The 22,600-nt window shown below is 45.4% G+C and overlaps 2 protein-coding genes across 5 annotated transcripts in view; both read right to left on the bottom strand.

The window, feature by feature from the left end:
• tfb1m (transcription factor B1, mitochondrial) overlaps window positions 1–7,246 on the bottom strand; it is a 33,250-nt gene extending 26,004 nt beyond the window's left edge. Inside the window, exons 1-6 of one of the 3 annotated variants that reach the window (XM_088626611.1) lie at window positions 7,176–7,246; window positions 6,115–6,257; window positions 5,435–5,586; window positions 3,812–3,920; window positions 2,964–3,115; window positions 1,738–1,857 (exon numbers count right to left, since the gene is read on the bottom strand). In XM_088626611.1, coding sequence (XP_088482737.1) covers window positions 1,738–1,857; window positions 2,964–3,115; window positions 3,812–3,920; window positions 5,435–5,586; window positions 6,115–6,247 — 666 coding nt within the window. In that variant the 5' untranslated portion in view covers window positions 6,248–6,257; window positions 7,176–7,246. The other 2 variants (XM_088626613.1, XM_088626612.1) reach the window with 2 other exon arrangements.
• A 2,874-nt stretch (window positions 7,247–10,120) lies between these two features.
• On the bottom strand, window positions 10,121–22,177 carry LOC148675350 (NADPH oxidase 3-like). Of its 2 annotated transcripts, XM_088626597.1 has the most exons (14): window positions 22,020–22,177; window positions 20,852–20,947; window positions 20,649–20,759; window positions 20,453–20,537; window positions 20,174–20,319; window positions 19,475–19,656; window positions 18,482–18,611; window positions 17,625–17,717; window positions 17,017–17,267; window positions 16,191–16,353; window positions 15,900–16,040; window positions 15,688–15,812; window positions 11,528–11,647; window positions 10,121–10,274 (listed from the first exon to the last, which is right to left on the bottom strand). In XM_088626597.1, exons 1-14 carry the CDS (start codon window positions 22,170–22,172, stop codon window positions 10,211–10,213), a joined length of 1,860 nt encoding a protein of 619 aa, XP_088482723.1. In that variant the 5' UTR covers window positions 22,173–22,177; the 3' UTR covers window positions 10,121–10,210. The 2 variants fall into 2 exon arrangements, with proteins under 2 accessions (XP_088482723.1, XP_088482722.1); XM_088626596.1 differs by having other exon boundaries at window positions 10,121–11,647.
• Between the last annotated feature and the right edge of the window lie 423 nt (window positions 22,178–22,600).

The following is a 22,600-nucleotide window of genomic DNA, read 5'->3' as shown; positions in this document are numbered from 1 at the left end:
GTACCATTCACTTCCAGTGGTCTTTCAAAGCAAATAATATCATTCCATACAGGTGCATGAAGAATATGCTGCAAAATTATACTAATTATATCTTTTTAAAGCGTTGACAACGTCAATTGGTTTCTCTGAGGAACCTTTGCTAATGAATGAAAATAAAAATTATAATTACCACCTTATAATTACCTTATAATTAGGTAATTAGGCTTATAATTGCCGCCTCCTTTATTCAAATTACTGGTATAAACACAATGGGACCAGAGTTTTTTTAAAATAATCAGTAAAGTACTATTTGTATCAAAAAAGTATTGCCATAAGTGTTTTTTTTTCCCCGTATATAGTCCTATAAACCATGAACATAACCCATGTATAGGGAGGTAGCTAGCTACAACCGAAGAATATGTTTTTGGGGAAAATAACAATTAGGTAAGTTTTAGTCAAGTCGATTTTAATCCACTTTATCATAATCAATACTTATAGGACTGTCTGCAAAAGACTCAAATTAACACTGAAAAGTCTTTTGCAAAGCTAAAAGGTGTTGCAATTCGAAGTACACCTTCATACTTGCCACCTTCTGGTAAAACTGCCTTTTAAAACTTTAGCTAGGGCCAACATTTTAGCCTGGATTGCATGAGAATGTTCTCCGTTGCTATAGATCAGCTCCTCAAATCACAAACGCCCAGACTCTTAACTGGCCCTGGAGACCTGAAATTATTTGAGACCGCTGTTCTTAGAACTGTCAGGCTGGGACGTTGAAGCCCAGAGAAATCAGGCTTTTGAAAGTATGAAGAGAACTGAAAAATCATTCTTAAGACTGTCACTACTCCGCAGTTCACCCACTTTCCTGAAAGCCACAGAATGTACTTAAAATTCACACTTAATGCCGTGCCAATATCACAGTCTTTGGATGTCTAATGACCTCTTTCCAGCAGCACTTGTAATGGACCTGAAACAGGAAGCTCTCCACGGACGCAGGGTTGCTGCATCAGGTGGAGCTGCTCCTCTTCCCAAGATTCGTTTCCAAGTTGATGTTCATGCTCCAGACTCATCAGCGAGTCAGTTCATGCCGACCACCGGCCAGAACAAGCCTTCTCATGCTGCCTGAAAGAGGGGCAAAGTCGGGTCGGGGGATGAGGTGTGCAGAACCTGCAGCTCAGTTTAGCTTTTCTGCTGCGAGAGCTCATGATCCCTGAACATCCATCCCTTTGACATGTGGTATTTGAAACGAGCCTCCGCCAGATGGGGACTCCGAAAATTCAGCACACCGAATTGAGAGCAGAGTCCCGTCCAGGGCCGCTGGGTCTCGTCCACACCTATTCGCCTCTCGTTTGGTGGCGGGCGACGAGACACCGGCTTTAAAATGGGCACCTGAGTCCGAGACCGAATCGAGAACGGGCAACCGTGAGCGGAGAAGGAAGGCAACTCCGCTGTGAAATGGAAACAATTGTGAAATCCCTGCTTCTGCACGCCAAACAGCTCCAACTGTGATAACCAACAAGCTACAGGTTGACTTACCCCTCTGTATAAGTAATATAAAGTAAAACAACGTGGTCTCTACACCCTTAATCTAAATTCAAGAAGCCATGTTTCCTAAGCGGCACGCCACACCCTCATACTCTCCGGAGGCTCTTTTTATCGCTGCCAGCCTCGCCAGGCTGTAGAGCACCGCGGACCAGGCGAGGGCAGGGGGGGTAGAGGCTTTCAGAAACGTGCCAGAGGCCGATGGGAGAGGGGTCTTACTTGAGGTTTGGGGACAAAGGCGCGGCCAGGAATCGTGAAGCAGCTCTTGACGCTGCACAGGGACTGAGCCATGACAGACAGCCGGCTCCTCTGCCTGCTGCCGGTGCTGGCGGTGAGCCTCTGTGTGGAGAGAGACAGAGAGAGAGAGAGAGAGAGAGAGAGAGAGAGAGAGAGAGAGAGAGAGAGAGAGAGAGAGAGAGAGGGCTCAGGGTACTGCTTACCACCTGCTAACGGAGGGGCAGTTGGGGCGGCGCGAGGGGTTATTGCCGGGGGCTGTGCAGGGACAGCTACAGCACAGCGCCCTGAACACATACTGTAGGCTTCTCTGCCTTTATTTCCAATCACATCAATCTTCCATTTCTTGAACACGACTGTACAGTCAGTCAGTCCTGGCTATTCTATTCACAACACTGAAGGCTTGAATAATCAACTAATTTGCACAGTCTGTTAAGATTTCCTTGTACTGTATTATGTGCTCCCCAAAACCCTCTGCTCTAAAACCCCCAGCGCTTCACTATTTTGTATGGAGCAAGCACTAGCGTTAGGCTCATGGTTCAATAACATTTAGCACTTTTTATTTTATGGTGAAAAAAAGACTTGTTGAATTATGAACTATGTCACTACTCGTTCAGGTGGGTAGCTGCGATAGAATAGAATAATAGTAATAGAATAAACCTATTACTAAATAGTAATAGAATAAACCTATTACTTGTTCCTATGTCACTACTAGCCAAGGAAACTGAACCTTTTTTTTTAGACAAAAAGAACATTTCACCCTTCCATCCACAATCCCATCCAACCATCCATATTCTAATCCCTTTATCCAGTTCAGGGTTGCAGAAGAGCCGGAGGTTAACTCAGCAAGCAGCAGGCGCAAGACAGAATACACTGGGAAGCCAGTCCATCACAGGGCACACACAGACACAAACATACACACGCACACACAATAACACCGGGGCAGAGTTTCCTAGAAGCCAATGAATTCACCAGTATGCCCTTGAGCTGAGGGAGGAAACCGGAGCACCCAGAGGTCACCCACACAAACCCAGAGAAAACATGCAAACTCCACACAGACAGAACCCTGGAAACTGAACGGGGCCCCCAATCCTTACTATCGCGCCCTCCCGGGAAATCTCTCCCCTGGGTTTCATTTGCAACACTCCGCCCCCTCATGAAAAAAAAGATCGACGTCACTCGACCACCTCAAAGGAAAAAGAAAACCATACCTCTGCAACCTCTTTCTGAAAGGTCAAGGTAAGCCGGGTCCGACCGTAGACGAAGGGACCATCCCTGTTGGAAATGTTCTCCAGCCACTTGATGATGAGGGGAGTAGAGACGCTGAACGGCAGGTTTCCAATAATGTGCACATCCGGAGGCTCTGTTCACACAAGGCCAGAAGAAGGGAAAATTCTCTAGACACAGCGGTTGCGGACAAGGACAGCTCCAGACAACGGCTGTTGGAACTGCTCACCAGTGGTGCTCAACGTTTCAGATTATGTTGTGCTAGATTACATAACATGCTTTAGCAGCATCATACGCTACAATGTACTTACAAACAACTTGAGGTTTTATATTACCTTATGTGCATATACAAGGAAGCTAGGGTGGCGGGATGAGCCAGCCCTTGAGTTGCAAAATAAACAGAGGTCAATTCCCCACTGAAATAATAACAAGAGAAGGCAATGTTTTGGCTGGGTGTCATGCCACTGAAAAACCAGACACTTTCTTTTCAGCATGGAATCCACCCCTGTGCATTGACGTCTGTACGAGCACAATGGAAGCTCTAACAGGTACAGATATGTGCATTCTGTTATATACACCACTGCTAACATACAGTACATCACAGGATTACTTAGTGAACTTAATTGTGCAGTTTGAGATATTATGCACTCTTCAGTCAGATGACGGTGGCTTGAAATTAAGGGGATATACAGGGTGTAAAAACATAAAAGAGCTGTTTTCTCTCATCAGAATTTCTAAACCAGCTAAAGAGAATGTGTGGTAGCATAGTGTTTTGCCAGGGGAATGTATAATGTTCAATTATTGAAGTGTTTCTTTTTTCATTTAGAATTACCATCATCCCATTTTCTAGCCAGTTTTGGGGGAAATCCTCTTTCCATCTTGTAGGTCAGGATGTCCCCATGAACAATTCGCACTTTTCCTGGTGCAGCTTCAGCTAACAGCTGCAGAAAAAAAAAAACATCAGACACTGAAGGTCTCCACAATCTGCACTGGCAACTGAAACCTAACAAGAACAAACCTGCGGAAGAAGCAACATGTCTTCATGCACTTAATTGGAAAAGAAAGGACTCTGGAAATTGTATCTCGTTCTCCATTTCGGTTTCTTGTGTGCCAAGAATCTTTTATTGCACCACTATGCTGCTTGAATACAAATTATAAATCTCGCCCACAGTAGTCTTGGCAAGTAACACTCAAAGCACAAAACAGAGAAGAGGATGAGCAATCAGAAGATAAATGTTATGCAACAGAAAAGTACAGAATGTTGTTGTCAAACAGATGCATTAGCATATCAAATCGCTAAACCTGAATCACCACTCTGCAGATGTGCACTTGAAAACACCACAGTAATTCCAATTTCCATGCCCAGAGCTCACCTGTCCCACTGGGATCCTCGCAATGCCTTTTCCCTCAGAGGGACTTTTGTCAGCAGGCATTTCTGCACTAACTTTACTGCAACAAACTAGATGTGTTTTTCTGGCAGGGACGACAGCAGCTAAGAAAACCATTTTAAATCGCTGGATGAGAAAGAGCAATCTTGTTCTCTCTCCTGTCTGCCTGGGCTGTTTCAATAACAGCTTACTTTTAGAAGGGCCCATGGCTGAAGCTGCAATCCCCATATTCTGCCATGATACTATCCTGGGACGCTAGTATTGATGAAGAAGCTCTGCTCATGGCTTAATGGTTAGACTGTAGAAATTGTCACTGACTACAAGTACTTGGGACTGGTCATAGACAAAAACCTGAGCTGGGACAAATGGTGTGACACCATTTATAAAAAAGGACAAAAGGGACTCTTTTATCTAAGGAAACAAAGTTTTTTCAAGGTAGACAGAATCATCCTAACACTTTTCTACAAGTCTTTTATTAAAAGTGTCCTAACATACTGTCACACTTGCTGGTTTGGTCTCATCAGTACCGCTGATTGTCATTAGCCGAGAAAATAAGTCAAAATAAGTCGTAAATTAATTGGGGGCAAATCAAATCGCCTTAAATGTCCTCTACAAACAGTGGGTGGCAAAGAAAGCAAAGTGTATTATGGATGGCGTCCCCCACCCCCTCCGCTGCGGGTTCACACTTCTCCTGTCTGGGAGACGCCTCTGTGTTTGCAGGTGTGATATTAATAGACACAGGAAATCTTTCAGCCCCACTGCAATATCTCTGTCAAAACAACGTATCGGAACTATCTTCTCCCTCATCTTGCTCCAAAACTGCCGCCGGCTGGCACATTTTGTCTGTCACTGTCCTGTTACGCTGGAAGTGTGCCGTGAAATGAATTTTGCCAAACGGGACAATAAAGCTTGACTTGGAAGTGTTATGCATTTTCTGGTTTGTGGACCTCCGTGGTACCTGGTACTGCACTTTATTTTATCATGTTTTTTTTTTGTTTGTTTGTTTGTTTCCTGGGGTCTAAAACTGAAAAGAGACACAACCGTCCACGACAACAAACAGCGCTTACTTGTAGGCCCGGAATGAAACGGGTGTCCTTCTCGACCACAAGCAGATCTGCAGCCCCAGCACTGAGAATGGAGCGCGTGATCCCTCCGGGGCCGGGCCCGACCTCGCACACGTGAGCATTGCTCAGACTGCCAGCCTGGCGCACAATCTTGTCTGCACAGAGGGAGAACGTGTCACAGCTGACCTCCCAGGAGCGCTCTCGGACCGCGCGATTCGAGACGGAACAAGCCGTCCTGGATCACAGGAGTGGGTCCGGCAGGTACAACAGTGCAAACTTCTGCACTAAGCAGAATTAAAGAAGCCACATGTAAATACTAGTACAAAAAAACATTAATTGTTTAACCTGACAGATGATGAAGCAGACACCACAGACCACACAGGGAGCCATTTTCAGACAAAACAAAAGCAACGTCCTTGGTTTAGTGTCTCATTGAAAAGGATAACATCCTGCATTACAGTATCCCCATACTGGGGCATTGTTTGGAGATTCTGAGCAAGGGAAGGGCGCCACCTAGTGGACCTCCACAGCACTTACAGCAGGATCCTGGTTTACTTGGAGCAGTACTGACCAAACCCGGCCTCACCTAGCTAGCGAGAAGTGACGAGTTCAGGCTCGGAGGTGGTAGTGGTGCTGTCAAGTCACAGGCAGACCCCCGTTAGCAAACCACGCGGTTGACTTGCCTGTGAGTCTCATATCCAGCAGGAAGTTCTGGGATAGCTGCTTCTCTGCCCTCAGATTGTACAGCCTGATGATCTCCCCGATGGTAGGGAGAGGGGGCAGCCGGAAAACCGCGAGTTTTCTGGACGCGGTCATTCTTGTGTCCCTGTGAAATAGAAGGAAAATCTCAAAACCCGTAAAACAAGCGGGAGCCGAGTATTCTGCAAGAATTTGTTTTTAAAAAAGCAAGTACATAAGAATAATACAGACCGAGTTACAAGTACAGCTAAAGTGATTCAGTTTTGGTTACTTAAACACTGGAAAAAATCAGCGCATGGAGTCTGAGTTTAATCGGCTGTCTTTTCTCGTCTCGCATCGAAGAAGCCTTCGAACGGTTTGGTTTTAAAGTGAGAAATGTCAAAAAAACAAAAACAAAATCGACACAAATCTGGAACACGAAATACTGCCCAGCAAGGGGCTGGGATATAAATTCCGCTGTAAGCGATATAAGTCCAAAGTGTCAAAATTAGAGCAATGGAATAAAAAAGGGCGAGTTGGTTCTCTTCAAATAGTATTATCGACGTCACAGTCGTCTTAAAAAATGTTTTACCGAGACTAATTTCGCTTCATACCATTCAATAAAATTAAATAAAACACAATTCGTCAAAGCCTGTTACGAAGCGTCACCTCACAACTAGCAGAATTTAGAACATAACACCCCCCGGTAAATACAAATACAAACATATTTTATGGGAAAACCCTTTAACAGTGAGTTTTGGAATAAAGATATCTAGTCACACATAACCTACCTACAGTAGGCAAAGGGGTTGAAAAAGGCTTGTCTATGGAAAGCAGACTATCCGAAAAAGTACAGAACTATCGCAAATGACCTACATACAGTATTTACAAGTATAATTTCATTTTCACAATCTTTTTTCTTCCACAAGAATTCGTGTTATCCTCTTTTAAAACATTTTTAGAAGCAACTTTAATGTACCTATTTCTTTTTTTAATCTCAACCGCAAGAAATGTCCTTAGAAACACTTATCTGAAAACATGTTGAAAGCTTACTGCACACATGTACCTTAGGAAGGTTGATGTTGTTCCTGGCGCAGAAAGTGACGTCACTTAATTGATGGGAAAAATCCTCCACTCTGAACGCACGTAGCCTCAGCTTCTACCAATCACTTTTTCGTGAAGGCGGGATTTCCGCTTGCAGTAGAAACCCTTGTAGTATGCATGTAGTATAACCAGCACACAGACATCGCTAGAGGGAGCCAGTCATCCTCCACTTTCACCGAGTTACTGATGTAGTGGAACGATTTTGAAGTATTGAGCAGAATTTTCCTTTTTATTCAGACGCGTGAATCGAGATTCCTGGGTCCCCAGGCCCACAGTCCAAGGATCTTTTGTTGGTCTCGGCAATCACCGACAGTTTGAAAGACCCGTACAGAAAGGTTAAAGTGAGCCAAGGCCTGCTTAGCCATCATGAACATAAGGGAAGAACATGACACAAGAAATTAAGACTTGGGAAGAAAATCTTTATTAATGATAAATCTTTGCCCTATAATAGAGTAGAGAACGCAGTGTTCAAATCTAATACTGTCCAGTATAACGGATTGTAAGTTAACCACACACAGGTGACTATTTCACTAGTACAGTACATGAATCCCACTGAGAGGTGATGTAAACAGTATTTCCAAGCATTGTTCTACAGTACATTGACACCCACCATTACAGGGCTGTCATTGACGTGTGATTATTGCACAGGTGCTGTTTGTGGTTTTGTTTAGTGGGGCCAGTAGGGTTGGTTAGGCAAGACTATCTTTTCTAAAGGATCTATCTTTTTTTCCTAGGATATAATTTACACCTAGGTGAACCGCTAGTTCAGTTCTTATAAAATTTTCCATGATCAGACATATTGGTCTATAATTACCTGGTTCCGTTTTTTCAGCCTTTTCATGCATGGGCCCCACATTGGCAATTCACTCCAGTCACTCCAGGTCCTGTTTTCAGAGACCGGGGGAAGAGTTGCATCGCTGACTCTGGATAACATCTCTTGTTTCCTTAAAATTCTTCTAGTACCCAAACTTCTTCTAGCACTTTTATCCTGAAACTATCCAGAACATTGTCCTGAGGCAGATTGTCAATTTCCTCCCTAGTAAACACCTGATTGAAGTGCTTGTTTATAACGTCAAGTTATTTCCTTTTCATTGTCTGGAGGCTGACTTGTTATCTTGGATATGTTTTACTCTATCCTTGATGATTGTTGTGTTTGTGTGGTTGTAAAAGCACACCTTATTATGTATTGTGGCTTTCCTTGCAATATTTCTTTCTAGTTCTCTCTTGGATCTTCGAATACCCATTTTTTTAGCCGTGCTTGTATTATGTTTTCTGAGATGGCGATGACTTACATGCAGTTCTCTCATCTATTTTCGTGTCAGGTTGTATTCTTTCCTTTAAATGGATCCTGTTGCTTTTTAATAATTTAATAAGCACTGTCTGTTCCCTTACATTATTCCTCATTGATTTGTTAACCCATTTGGGATACTATTTTTTTTAACCTTTTGCTGTATTTACAGTTGGGATATATTTCTTCCCTGCTTCATGTAGAATGTGTATAAACGGTTGCCATCAGTTTTCTGATTTCATATCCCATTCTGCATCTTTGCATCTTAGCGCTATGCTGTTTAAGTGTAATTAATAATAAAAATATTTTTTTATTATCATTGTTGTTGCAGTTCCATAGTGGTCCTCTCACCTCTGTTTGCCTCATTTTGTCTCGATTGTGTCAAAAGACAAGACTGATAAAAGCTTTTCTCTTGTGTGTGCTCTTGATGAACATTTCCATCACCATTGCAGTTTCTGATATTCCTATGGGTCTTTCTGAGACTGCTGGGGGAAATTTTAAGTCTCCCTTAATTTCATTATACTGTGCTGAATTATAATCAACGTCTGTATTTGGTGGTCTTCAGCACGGCTGTTTTAATTAGTCTAACCATCACACAACAAACCAGTCCATTGAAAAAAAATGATTTTACCAGCAGATTAGTAATACCACAAAAACAATTATGTCAAAACAAGGAAGGGATGGGTGTTGCTGATTTTTCAGATTACCGCTATTTTCGTTTTCAATGCACAAAGACAAAACAATGATTTACAACGCCTTGCCAAAAGTATTCAGACCTTTGCAAAATTGTCACACTTGGTTGCTTTAAAGCTTCAAAGCTTGGCAAAAATATTTAGCATTCAGCGACAGAATGATCCAAAAGCACAAGGCCAAGGTACCCTGGAGTGGCTTAAAAATATGAAAATGATTGTTCTTGAGTGGCCGAATCTGTGGAAAGATTCGAAAACTGCTGTCAATAAGTGATCCCCAAACAAAGTGAGAGAGCTTGAGCAAATCTGCTAATAAGAATGAGCTAAAATTGGCACCAGACCGGTGTGCAAAATTGGTGGAGATGAACCAAAATCAACTCATGCCTGTAACTGCTGCCAAAAGTGCCTTCATCAAATACTGCATACTTATGCAATCAACAGGTTTCATTTGTTTCTCTTTAGTTTTTGCTTACATTTACTGCAACTTAATTTTACCCTCAGAAGGGTTATCAGTCTTCAGCTCGAACTTTCAGGTTTTGAATAAATATTAAGTTTAAAATAAATGTGTAGGGAAAAAAATAATAAAAAATGTGTCTGCCTCACATTGTAATCTCATAATACGGGGTACCCAAGGAAGCATCTGAATACTATTGTAGGGCAGTGCATGCTTTGATATATTTTGTGTGCGTGTAGAGGTCAGATCAGAAGACGTCACCAACCTAAACCTGGGCTGACACAGGCCCAGTGCAGTCCTGCCTGGCCTGCTCACAACCTCCGCGAAGGAGATCAGCCCCACAGTACCTGCCTGCTGGACTCTCCACGGAGAGGAGAGCAGGCTTGCAGAGCATTCCTTTTGAACATCTGCAGTGGTGCGGGGGATTGTATACAAGAGAGATGTGAACTGAACTAATGAAATGCAAGAGAAAAATAAACCATTTCACGCATTTTAATCAAATATAATGGAGAAAGAAAAAAACAATGCAAGAACTCTTTACAAGCTCATTCAAATGATACGTTCTTCTATCTTGCTCCTTGTGTTTCGTACTGGCTGGATTCCAAAGGTCGCAAGGCCTGAGATACTAATCTGAAAATATTTTAAATACACAATTACTATTTTCACAAGCTTATATAAAGTGATGCAAAACAGCGTATTTATTTTCTTTTTTTTTCTTGGTTTTTGCTCATTAGATTCAACAAATATGAGAGTCACGGAAAGCAGCATCCTCCTGCATCTCAAAACCTGTCGGCAACCTTTTTTTCAGGAGTGTTAGGATTTCCTCTAAAAAATGACAGCAACTTTCGAAACTGATGTCCCTGCCTCTTCGTCTGGAGCACGAGCAAAGACATGCTAATAAATTCTTTATGGATGGCAATGAGCAGCTCAAAGAGGAATTACAGCAGTTGCTCGGGGAGGGATATTGAGTTCTTTTATTATATGCTTTTTTTAGGCAACGGGATGTGGGCTCTAATAAAAAACAGAATGCGATTTCCACCACCATGGCAGTAACACGCAGAGAACAAGTGAAACAGCTTTCTCCCTGAGCTGCACAGCAACAAATTGATCTCGTTTTCTCCCGGTCAGGCCCTGGCACAGTCCCCTGTGCACGTGTGAGTTAGAGGGGAACCGCAGTCCCAATTTCTCAGACCGGTTATTACAACTCGGGTAGAAAAAAAAAATTCATTCATGTTATTAGAAGAAATTTACACATTCCACAATAAGCACAAAATCGTGAACTCTGGGAAAGTACCGTTAGTCGCCATGTTGTCGCCAACTCGCGTTCGAGTTCCCACGAATTGTGACGTGAAGCAGCCCTTCCTGCTCACTAGTCACCGTAATGACTAATGGAATTTGATGTAAGAGCAAATACGGGTTGCGCAGCAGATATTTCACCATAGAAAGTTTCCAATGGGATCTGCGGGCAACGAGTTAACAAGTAAGTTCTATTTATCAGCAAAACCATCTGGAAGTCGAGAGCAATGTTCCTATTGGATTGAAAGAGTTGTATTCACAAGCCTGCTCACCTCACCGTACGTTTTGTTGCCTCCTTCTGAATCGCAGGACGGCGCTGCGCATATCTGGGAATTTCATCTATTTTGTGACGTGAATTGGAGGTTTTACAAGTTACTGTGTACATTTCACTTTTACATTTCACTGTGGTTGGAAATGCACTCGGCACTGCTGACTCTTTCTCACCCCGAAGTGTAAAAATGGCCTTGCAGTTCCCCATTAATTTGAGGGTTTGCGCTGTCTTCTCCAGGGACCCGCGCACCCGCCGGAGGGGTAATACCGTCGCTCAGTCGGGAGCACAAGGCCTGCACCAGCCGGCTGGCTAGTACCTCTCCTTGTTGAAGTGGAAGTGCACGCCCCGGGGGTCGGGGGAGGAGTGGTAGTTGCACATCCTGCGGATGATCCTGGAGAGGGGCTTGGGCCCACAGAAGAACACTCCGATGGTCCTGCTGTGGAGGAGGAGGAGGAGGAGAGCATCAGAGGAACCACACTGCACTGGGAATCACCGCGCCTCAGCATGCCACGCCAGGTCACACCAGGTCATGCCACGCCACGCCAGGTCACACCAGGTCATGCCACGCCACGCCAGGTCACACCAGGTCATGCCACGCCACGCCAGGTCACACCAGGTCATGCTACGTCACGCCAGGTCACACCAGGTCATGCCACGCCACGCCAGGTCACACCAGGTCATGCCACGCCACGCCAGGTCACACCAGGTCATGCCACGCCACGCCAGGTCACACCAGGTCATGCTACGTCACGCCAGGTCACACCAGGTCATGCCACGCCACGCCAGGTCACACCAGGTCATGCTACGCCACGCCAGGTCACACCAGGTCATGCCACGCCACGCCGCGCCACACCAGGTCATGCTACGTCACGCTACGTCAAGCCAAGTTACGCTAAATCATGCGACGTCGCGCAACGTCACATTGCTGAAGCCCGGGCAACCCATCTCCAGAAATCTCTCTTCCACGAATTCCACTTCCTTAAAAAGCTTGTTACACACTGATATTAAACTGTCTTGAGCAATCAGAGGTTAATTCCACTTTTCTTTGACCTTTTCTTTAGCCTTTCCTGCTTCCTCTGCAGCTGGCGTGCTGGCCCAGTTCCCCACCCCAATCCGGACAATATTAGAGTTACAGCACCATGGCCCTTACAGTACATTCTCCTTCAGGTTGTGTACATGTGTGAGTCATTTCTGGTCACCCAGTGCAGCTGCAGTGGAGATAAGGACAATCTTCATTGAATAAAGAGGAATCCAGCTGAGACCAACAATCACTACAGTGCTATACCAATCCTCTTTGAAAAGTAAATTTTAAATACTATATCATTTACCGCAGGGATCTCCAACCCCTGATCCTGGAAATTTCCAATCCTGCAGATTGTGTATGTTACCATTAAATCACCCATTTCTAAAGATAAAGAACAATTTCATTGTTAATCGATTAAGCAGGTGATTTGTTAAATGAAGTAATTCAGAGGTCATGTAGGACTAAAATCTAGGTACTCTCCAGCCCTCAAGCACCAGTTTTCTTAATTGAACAGATAAACAAATTGATTCATTCAATAGCTTCCAGATACTGTCTTTAAAAGCAGGTGATCTTTAAGACTAACTATATCGGGGATCTCCAGGACCAATGTTACTGTGCAAGTTACTCTTACTTTATTTCGCGGTCTTGATGTCAAAGCAGCATATTGTGCTTTCAAGTCACAAGAGACTTTCATTTCTAATGTGTAACCAAGCGTAGTTTAGGACCCTGTGCAGACGGTATAAACACGGTTAGGAGAGGACTGGAAGGGATGGCGAACAGGGGGCGGTGCCGACAGGGAATCCAGGTGCAAGGGGGGAATGCTGGCAAACAAGTCCAAGGAAGTCCAAAAGGGAAACTGGGGTGCAGTCCATAGTCCAAAACCGGGAGGTCCATCCAAAACGAAGACAAGAATAAAAACAAGGAAAGGGGACATGGAACCAGGAACAAGAAAGTTAAAAATAGAGTGATGAGGCCAGGCGCTCCGAGCCCCGGACTCAGCTGGTCAGGACGCCGATCGGAAGCCTAAGCCTTCAAGTTGCGACTTGAAGCTAGGCGGGCCTCAGGGCGTCCGTCTTCCAATGCAGAGCGCCGAGGTTCTGGAGCACCGGGTTTCGATAAAGAGCGGAACAAGGGGGCAGGTGAACGTGACGATGAACTTAACACAAAAAAGGTCAGAGCGCCCTCTAGAGTAAATGCAATATACGCTGGTATATTGCACTGGTAAATGCAATATACACATGTTCAATGCAAAACGTATTTTTTATTGTTCTTTTATGCCCTAATATAGTCATATTTTTATGCAGGAACTAATTCTAATAAAACTTTTATTTAGACAATCCTGCTTTTCATCTGTGTATGTTTCTCTGTCTATCATACTAATGTTAGGTTCTTTACCATGAAATGAAGTGTCACGATTGTTCTGTTTATTAAACACAGACTAATACTTTTGATGTGTCAGCCAGAAGAGATACTGTACAGTATGAGTTATTTGAAATGCCAGGCACCGACGATGCTCAGGTATTCCTTTACTGCCAAGTGCAGAACTTCTCTCTTAGAGAATCCCCCTGTGACTGTAGCAAAACAGTGGCTGAATTGTTCTTTCAGACCAGGTGCAGTTCCACGTTACTGCATGCATTCATCAGCCTTCAAGCACGCCGCAGTCAGCAGCTGTCGTTTGGTGCATGTCACGATCGGTGAGGCTGAGCTGATGTGAAAGCGATTGCTCTCTGTCAGTGAGAGGGACTGAACTGTCAGTCTAGACCAGCTTCACATCCTCGAAATACACATTTAGGAGGATACACTCACTTTTAATCACCTTTTAATGAGTTTGTCCATGCACTCGATTTGACGTCATCCGCATTAATAACAAGTTTTATTATCATTCAGGAGATGATAAAAAATACAGGACTGTGGTTCTCCAGGCTCATGCATAAGGATCACTGTGCTAGGAACATGGACAAAGTTTTACATTTTAAAACTATGAGTATACATTGTCCTTACCATTTGTCAGAGAGTGATTTTCTCATTTTGCTCACATATTCCTGTACTCTTTTCAGACAGTACTGTACATCTTAAATGCCCATGCACACTGGACCTGTACGGTGCACAGTGCTCATTTAGTAGAATCATCAGGAGCATTTCCAGTCTTTATTTTACAGAAACATGCCTCTCCTTAAAATTCAATTCCCATTCATAGTAATTTTCACCAGATCTAATTTGAACTTTTTCATTGTTCTTTGAATATAGGATGTTGCTTCATCATTATTTAAATACTATCTTATTTAGGAACAGACAAAATAAATGTGCAACCATATAGACATGTATCACTAAATAAAATGGAGGGCTGAAATTCTAGTTAAACAGTAACACCTGTAAACTCCGCCTGTGAGAGTGATGAGTAAAAACATAGAGTGAAGAGCAGTGACATAGAGTGAAACCCCCCTTGTCTCTTAATTAGCTGCATTGTGTTGGTCAGTTTAAAGGTACTTCACATAAAGAAAATACAAAAGAAAAAACATGAACCCCAATGAAATATAAACAAACATATTTCATATATTTATGTCTTCTATACCAGAGATTGTATGGGGGTGTTAAGGACGGTGTTAAGGACGGTGTGCCTAAATGTGTTTACAAATAACAGCTTAGTGCTTTACCAGACTGCTCTCCACTGCTAACCTTTCCAGCTCCGTGAATGTTCCTAAAAATCTGGAGAAAGGAATCCAGGTCAGACCGAACAAACGTGCAGATGCTTCCCAACCCCTTGTGGCACGACGCGGGGGCGTGTCCAATGTGGAGGCGGAGCCCTGGAGGAAGGGCGGCGCCTCGCCTTTGCAGTCCCAGCTGTCCTGGCTGCTTGAGGGCGAGCCACAGCTGTGAGGGCTCTAGGAAAGCACACAGGACACCCCGCAAAGGGACGAGCAGGGCCACCCCGCAAGGGGAGGACCTTTTCACCGGCAGTCCCAGAGGGGCGTTATTTTTCTTTTTCTTTTCTTTTCGCCTGTCCCTTTACATATCTCTACAGGGGCAGGCGGTCCTTTTTCACACACTGAGTTTTTATTCTGTTTTGGTCTTGCGCACCCTGCTCTCCCAGACCGAACCCCGTTAAAGTCCAGTCTGGCTACAGCTGTGCTAGCGATTCTAGATTTTTCCCAGGCTGGACTGCGTTAAATAGGATAAGTCCAGCCTGGATACTGCGTGGCACGGCGGTACACCTTTCTTTTTGCCTTTTGTTCGTTTTTCACCCTTTTTTGTGTTATTTTCGGTCCTTGCTAACCTCACACCGGTGCTTCCGTCCCTCAGTGAGGGGCGCCGGCTTTTCACCGCCCACTCCCACACTGTTACCCCCTTCATGGGTTCAACAGTGGGAAACCGCTCGTGCCCTTGGAAGTGGCCCTATCTAGCCCACCTGCGTTCAGGAGACTCCCAGTCCCGGAGAGCATGTGTCTGCTTACCGCGGGTGAGCGTCCGCGATGCTCTTGAACTCCCGGTCCCAGTCCGGCCGGCCGTAGAAGGTCTTCTCCCTGAAGCCCGTGACGACGTCTCTGTGGTTTTCGCAGTGCAGGCCTATGTGGTAGGCCTACCCAAACAAAACGAAACCAACTTTTGACAGAGCTGGCAAACACGGCAAGCCAGGGGGAGGCGGGCGCCCGGTTTCAGCTCTCACCTGAGCCTCATCCCAGCCGGTGAGGAAAATGTGGAAGCTCAGGAGGCGGTCTTTCCCCGCCAGCCGGGTCTCCAGTGAGAACAGCAGGTCGGAGAACCACTCAAAGGCTGAGGTGTCGCGGCAAAGCCAGAAAAAATACAGCTGGCAGCGACAAAAAAAAAGAATCCGTCCCTTGAACAGAAGCGAATGCATGGTGCTGTACACTGAGAAACATAACACGCGTGAAACACGACTATTCTTCTCCAGTAAGGTGGGCACAATTACAAAAGCCGTGTCCTGAGAACAGATTACCTTCTGAAGTTTAATGGGCGTGGAGGGGTTGCATGATTTGAACCAGAGGGACTTCAAAACCGATGCGAAAGGGGTCACTCCTATCCCAGCTCCAATGCAAACACTGACCCTGTACCGGAACACATCGCTACTGGCCGAGCCGAATGGACCGTCGACAGCCATTCTGCAAGAATCAGCACAGCACAGTCAGCGGAAGAGCACACGTGACATCACGACAACACCACAGGACTTCAATCACCTCATCCTTTTTTTTCTAAGAAGGTCTTATTTTATTATTTTATTTGCCATTATGTTTTGAGACAGAATAGGTCATTTCAAAAGGATTCTTTCAAATAAGAGCATTTTAAGGTTACTTAAATGTCCATGTTTTTTTTTTAATTTCCGTCCGAGTTTCCAGTTTCAAAATCTCCAAAATCCTTTTAACAGCCCTGTATTAAAAAATGATAAGTGACAGGAAAAAATGGCCGTCATTCACCACCTGTATTGACTATTGAAACCTAAAGTGTTTCAATAAGAACACATGACTCTTCCTAATGCAGCAAAAGTTCAGCTATACATACGCAATAAAAGACTATACATACTGTAGTATTACCTTGTGAGGCACCAACTGTATTGACTACGTCCTGTGAAATTTGTTTTCTTTCCACTTTTAAATCATTCACTTCCGTCTCCTACCCCGTAGGGAACTTGAGGTCTAACGGAAGCCCAAACAAACCCAGTCCCATATAAATGTTTGCACAAACATTTGCCAGGCATCCTTAAAAATGGGGGCGTGCTCTCGGTGCGACCCCCAAAGCAAGACAGCGTGAGCTTTGGGCAGACTTGCCGTGGTAGCTGAGGAAAGCCTGTGGACCGCCTGTGATCCACGAAGGCAGCGCGCAGGGCTTCGGTCCAGTCTCCCTTCAGACGGACGTGCACACTGAAGTAGTCCTCCTCCGGAGCAGACGTCAGGGTGAAAGGGTGCCACTCTAAGCGGGATATCGCCGGGCACTGCAGAAAGACGTACTGCCCCGGCTCCATCTTAAAACCGTCCTTTCTCATCTGCAGCTCAAGGACGTGCGAAGGGTGAGCCACCACCTGGGGTTCAAACCAAGCCGAGTGTTAACGTATCGGTGAATTCCGCTCTCGGACTGCTCTGCGGGCTTACACGCCAGGCCGCCAGCTCTACTGGGGGCTACCAGACGGGATGCATACTGTACATGTAATGACTTAAGGATCCCCGTTTCTAAAATGTAAGAAAGCTCAATTAAAATGGAGCAGGTATAGCTTATGTATAGTATGATATCAGTATGATATGTTGTTATTGTTATTCAATGGACATTTGTTAGTTTATTAATATCGATTTTCCCGTAGATCAAGCAATAGATATTAACTCTACAAGTACGAACAAAAAACTCTACAGATATTATACAAATACGAGCTGAAATCCCTTACTTTTGTTACAGTGACTGGCTGCAGGGATCGGTAGACTCGTATGCTCCTTTCACAGAGGAAAAGAAGAAAGGGAGCTACAACCCACTTCCAGGACTGAAAAAGGTCACACAGAGAGATTAATAAGCACTGCAGGACAGGAACGGCAGGAGTTTCTTTTCAGTGCTTTTAATATCTTACAATAACTTGTTTCCTAGAATTATTCCTGCATGCTGGAGAGTCTTCTGGAGGCACTTTGCAAGAAGAGGAAATAAGTGTTCAGCTTACAGTATGTTATTGAATGCAGTTAGATGGCTAAACCCATAGAGTAGTTCGGGTAGGGAGCTGCGTCAGCATGCGGAGGCTGCAAAGGAACAAGTCAAGGTTTCTTCCCCGCGGAAAAGAGAAGAAAAGAAACACAACTTGGGCTCACGCCCGAAGAAGGCTCCACAGACGAAATGTTGTGTTTCTTTTCTTCTCTTTTCAGCAGGGAATACACCTTTACTTGTTCCTGAACTCATAGAGGTCATGTCATCTGTAATAAAAAAAAATGGACAGACTACCATCTCCCAATTGGACCAGATGGGCCAAACAGGCTCCTTGGGTCTGTGACCTTTCTCATGTTCTTGACATGATTCCTTCTCTTCCAACGTTTCTTTTTCGCCAGCAGCTCGACTCGCTCCTTGGCTGAAGCCCCCCCCCCCCCACCGTTATCCACAAATGTCACGAGCTTTTCGTGACACCACGGTTCTCAGGCTGCACGTCACCCTCAGTGCGAGAGTTCTGAGATCAGGACCCCGCTGCGGCCCGCTCCGCACGACGGCCCCCTATACCAAATACCTATACCTATACCAAAACGCAACACGAGCCGGCGGCCTCACCGCGGGACTGTTCCCAGCGAAGCGTGGCACCGGACACTGGGTGACGTTCCCCCACTCATCCACATGGTCCCGGCAGTAGGACACATTGTGGCTTGAGAGGCTCTCTCTTGTCTGTCCCCGGACAATTTGACTGACATACAGGGGGAAAAACAGACAAAGAAGAAAGAAGCAGGTATTTCAGCCCCACTGTACACAGCTCGTCCCATACCCTGCAGCCAGCAGTCAGAAAAATCGCTTCCTTCTTGTGTCCAGCTGAAGAGGAAGACATTCTTGTCATTACCTGTGCTGGTTTTTCCTGAGGAAAACTCTTTACATTTTCTGGAGCGCAGAGGACTCCCAGCAGGGAAGGGATTAACCTTGCTGCCCCGCAGCTCGAGCCTCCTGGGTTTGTTTCCGGGCCGGGGCACTCTCTGTGTGGAGTCTGCATGTTTGGTTTCCTGCCTCCTCCCAGAGACACACTGGCAGGTGGACTGGATACGCTGCGGTGTCTATTCTGTCCCACGTGGAGCAAGACTGAGGCTCCTGCTTCATGACCTTCCCCGGTCTGCTATTGTACATCGCCAACAAAACTGGGATAAAGACTAAGCTGAAATGTACAGTATGAAATACCAATTCCTGACCACTTTGTCCAAAACAGGGTGGCCTTGGAGTCCGATCTCAGAAAGCAACAGGCAGGACAGGACACCAGTACAGTGCAGGGCACACACTCACAATTCTCCCAGAAGCCAACTGACCTACCAGTATGTCTCTGGACTGTGGGAGGAGCCCCACACAAACACGTGGAGAACATGCAAACTCCACACAGACAGCACCCCAGGAACTGTACACGGGGCCCCAGCGCTGTGAGGCACCAATGCTAACTACTGTGCCGCCAGCATGAAATACCAATGTTTTTATCATTTTAATTTGAGCAAACACGAAATAATTCCATTTACACAAGTCCTCTCGAGGTATTACTCCTAAAACAAAAGCTTCTCTGTTGTGGACTCTTACCCCGTGCCATGGACGACAAGTCCAATGAAAAACACAACAAAGAGGTGATGAGTCAACCAGAACAGCTCATAGGACGATCGTCTAACGAGCTCAGTTGACGAAGTCGCCATGAGGACCAGAACTACAGCAATAACCAATCCAGAGATTCCAGATATATTTGTCATCACTTCTTTAATAGGAGTCTAGGAAACAAAACACAGAAATGAAGTCAGACGGGGAAAGAAATGAAAGCACCTCTCACAATGAAATTAAGTCAAACATCATTTATTTCACATAGGAATGTTATTATTGATTATAGGTTCCCAGGCCTTCACAAAGAATACTCGTTAGATATAAATTCGAAAATGAAATCTCCTGCTATTTTTCCAATGTGCTTTGACTTTCGCACACCAGTTATCCGGAGTCATTTCTGCTGCACAAGTCTTGTTTATTTTGGAAGGTTGGGACAGAAGCCGGACAGGGGCAACAAAGCTTGTTTACATCCACAGCATCGCCGGCTTCCTCATCCTAAGCAGCCCCACCCTGAGCACCGGGTGTGCAGACAGTACTGTCGCTCTTGGGGACGAAACGCTAGCCGGTTTTCCCAGGAGCTGCAAGATTCCCGCAGCTGATTCCCAGCGGGGGGGGGTTATAACGGTATAAAGACAGACGGGGAAGGGGGGGGGGGGTCGTGAAATGCGGGCTGCCCAGTCCACTCACCGTATTGTAGGTGCGCACGGGGTTCAGGAAGGTCTCGTTGAGCGTCTCCCCCAGGCTGGAGAGCTTCAGCAGCAGCTCGCCGGCCCCCGTTGCCCGACTCTCGTGATAGCTCTCGATGTTGGACAGATGTGCCACAGTGTGGACCACTACAAAACGAGAGGTTTGCCGTCTTACGGTCGCTTCGTGGAGAACGAACAGTGAATTCTGGGGGAGGTCACGACCACGACAGGCTTCAGAAAGTTCGCACAATCCCCGTTCTGCTCGGATGGCCCTCCTTACCCGAGTGCGCGGCTAGGAGGTAGGCGACCAGGCGGTGGAAAGTGATGTTCTTGTCCAGCTGCTTCCTCAGAGCTCTTCCGCGACACTTGGGGAAGAGGAACAGGGAGAGAAGGGTGAAGAGGGAGAGGGGGCGGAAGGGCGCTTTCCGCGACCCCCCAGGGGGGCGGAGGAGGAGAGGCCGCGCGGTGCCACTTACAACGCAGGAGCCCCGCAGGAAGGAGATGAAATTGCGGCTGACGGGCAGCAGGATCGCCGTGCCGTTCAGATTGATGCAGGCCGCCGAGGCGCGGGCCCAGGCCAGGCCAGACTGCGGGCACAGGGAAAATCCGTGAGAGCTGACGGCGACCTTACACCCGCCCCCGAGGGCTCTCGCTCGGCGCTGTGCGAGGCTGTACTCACCCCCAGCATGGCCCGGGTGTAGGTGTAGGCCTCGTCCCCGCTGTAGGAGAGGAAGGTTGTCGCGAACAGGAGCACGTTCAGTCCCAGCCACAGGACCTAAAACACGGCAGAGGCGACGCCGAGAGAAGACTTGGAAACCGAGTCGATGCCGCAAAGCGGACCGAAAGGCGCAGCGTCAAATTTTCAAAATATACTGTCAAAGTTGCTCCACTGCAAAATTTGCACTGTTCTTTCTTCCTGCCAAAAGTTCAGAATGCTATATTAATAATATTCTTAAACTAATATTACACTCACCACAGAACTATACTTCTAAAAAACTGCATATTTATGTGACAAAAAACTTCACCAATTTCCTACTTAAACTTGATTTGCTTCTTTGACCTTTTACTACTTTCTCCAGGACATGTGGAGTATACTTTGCTTCAAGGCACAAGACTTTGACAAAAGAAACAAATTGTCCTCAGTCATGGATAATTCAATATTAAAATGATGTTAAAAAATCTTTTCATTGCTCTCCATAACAACCCTACTGTATTCTGATCAAATAAAACTGCTTTGGGGTAGTTATGTAAATATAAACAAAATACTGCAAAGCATGAACACAGAGAAACTACGAAATAAAAGGTAATTTGATAAAACAGCACAGTACCAGGTACTGATGGTACATTTTCAGATTTTTCCTTTAACCAAAGCCACTGACCGTATCACTTTCACAAATTGTAACAATACGAAAAAAGTCCTAAATATTAAGACATCTCAACTTGTGAAATTTTCCCTTAACTATCAAATAAATTCTTGCACATTTCTATCCTTATCTGCAACTCCAGCAAAAGGAAGATTCAGCACTGCTGTGTTATTCTTTTAAAACACAGGTCTTAACAGCACTGGGAGACACTTAATGACACAGTGGTTGTTATTAGCTTGCACTTGATCTTGACAGAGGAAGGCTGGCTAGTGTAACAGGAGGCACATCTCGTAATTAATGAAGCAAGAGCATCACAGTACAGTTTTGAGAGCCTTACAACTGTGTAAACGAAAAAAAAAGACTTTCTTCAGAAGCCTCAGAAAAGAGAAACGGACAATATTGCTGATGTAAACTCAGGCTGGGGTTCATTCTTAAAACGCCGAACTCTTACTTTTTAAAAACAAGAACAAAGGCAACACTTACGACCATGAAAGAGGACAATCCTTCATTGACCACCCAGTCCATGCCTGAGGACTCACAATGTGTGCTCCTGTCTGGCCACGCAGGTGTGCTTCTGTGGTGGGAGCAGCCCGTGCCAGGAGCTCTGGAGCTCTCTAAAGGCACCTCCTGCCGCATTGTGCTTCCATCAGATAAACCCTATCCAATGCCTCGACTTGCAGTCACAATAAACCTCTGATGGAAGCACATGAAAGCACCTCCTCTGCCCTCTTCAATTCCACGTCTTTAAGAGCCTGTGTGAGGAATTTGTACAGTGCCATACACGTCTTTTAGACTTCACGTTCTATTCAAGATCTCAATGCCTGAACTGCAGACCTCGAAGGGCGAGGGAACTTCCAGTAAACGTCAGTAAAATATGAAGAAAAAAAAATGATCTTGATGGTAATACAGTAGTATTCTCTTCCATGAATTTGGTATTTGGTTGTCGCACCTTGGGCGTCAATTACTGCCAACAAGTCTTTTTGGTTAAGTCTCTACCGATTCTTTCACACCCACTTGGGGCAATCTTTGCTCATTGTTCTTGGCAGACTTGCTCAAGCTCTCTG

This window comes from Lepisosteus platostomus, chromosome 3, assembly GCF_059453375.1.
Source record: "Lepisosteus platostomus isolate fLepPlt1 chromosome 3, fLepPlt1.hap1, whole genome shotgun sequence".
In the NCBI taxonomy this organism is placed as follows: domain Eukaryota; kingdom Metazoa; phylum Chordata; class Actinopteri; order Semionotiformes; family Lepisosteidae; genus Lepisosteus; species Lepisosteus platostomus.
This window is presented reverse-complemented; position numbering and strand designations above follow the sequence as displayed.

Bases quoted from the DNA above. Each gene is read 5' to 3' on its own strand.
- LOC148675350 (XM_088626597.1), bottom strand. From the start codon at position 22,172: ATGCGGCAGGAGGTGCCTTTAGAGAGCTCCAGAGCTCCTGGCACGGGC. The intron at 19,657-20,173 runs GTGAGTGGACTG...TTTGTTTCCTAG, and splicing joins CCGTGCGCACCTACAATACG to ACTCCTATTAAAGAAGTGAT. The intron at 11,648-15,687 runs GTAAGCAGACAC...CCTCCTCCACAG, and splicing joins ATCGCGGACGCTCACCCGCG to CAGGACCATCGGAGTGTTCT.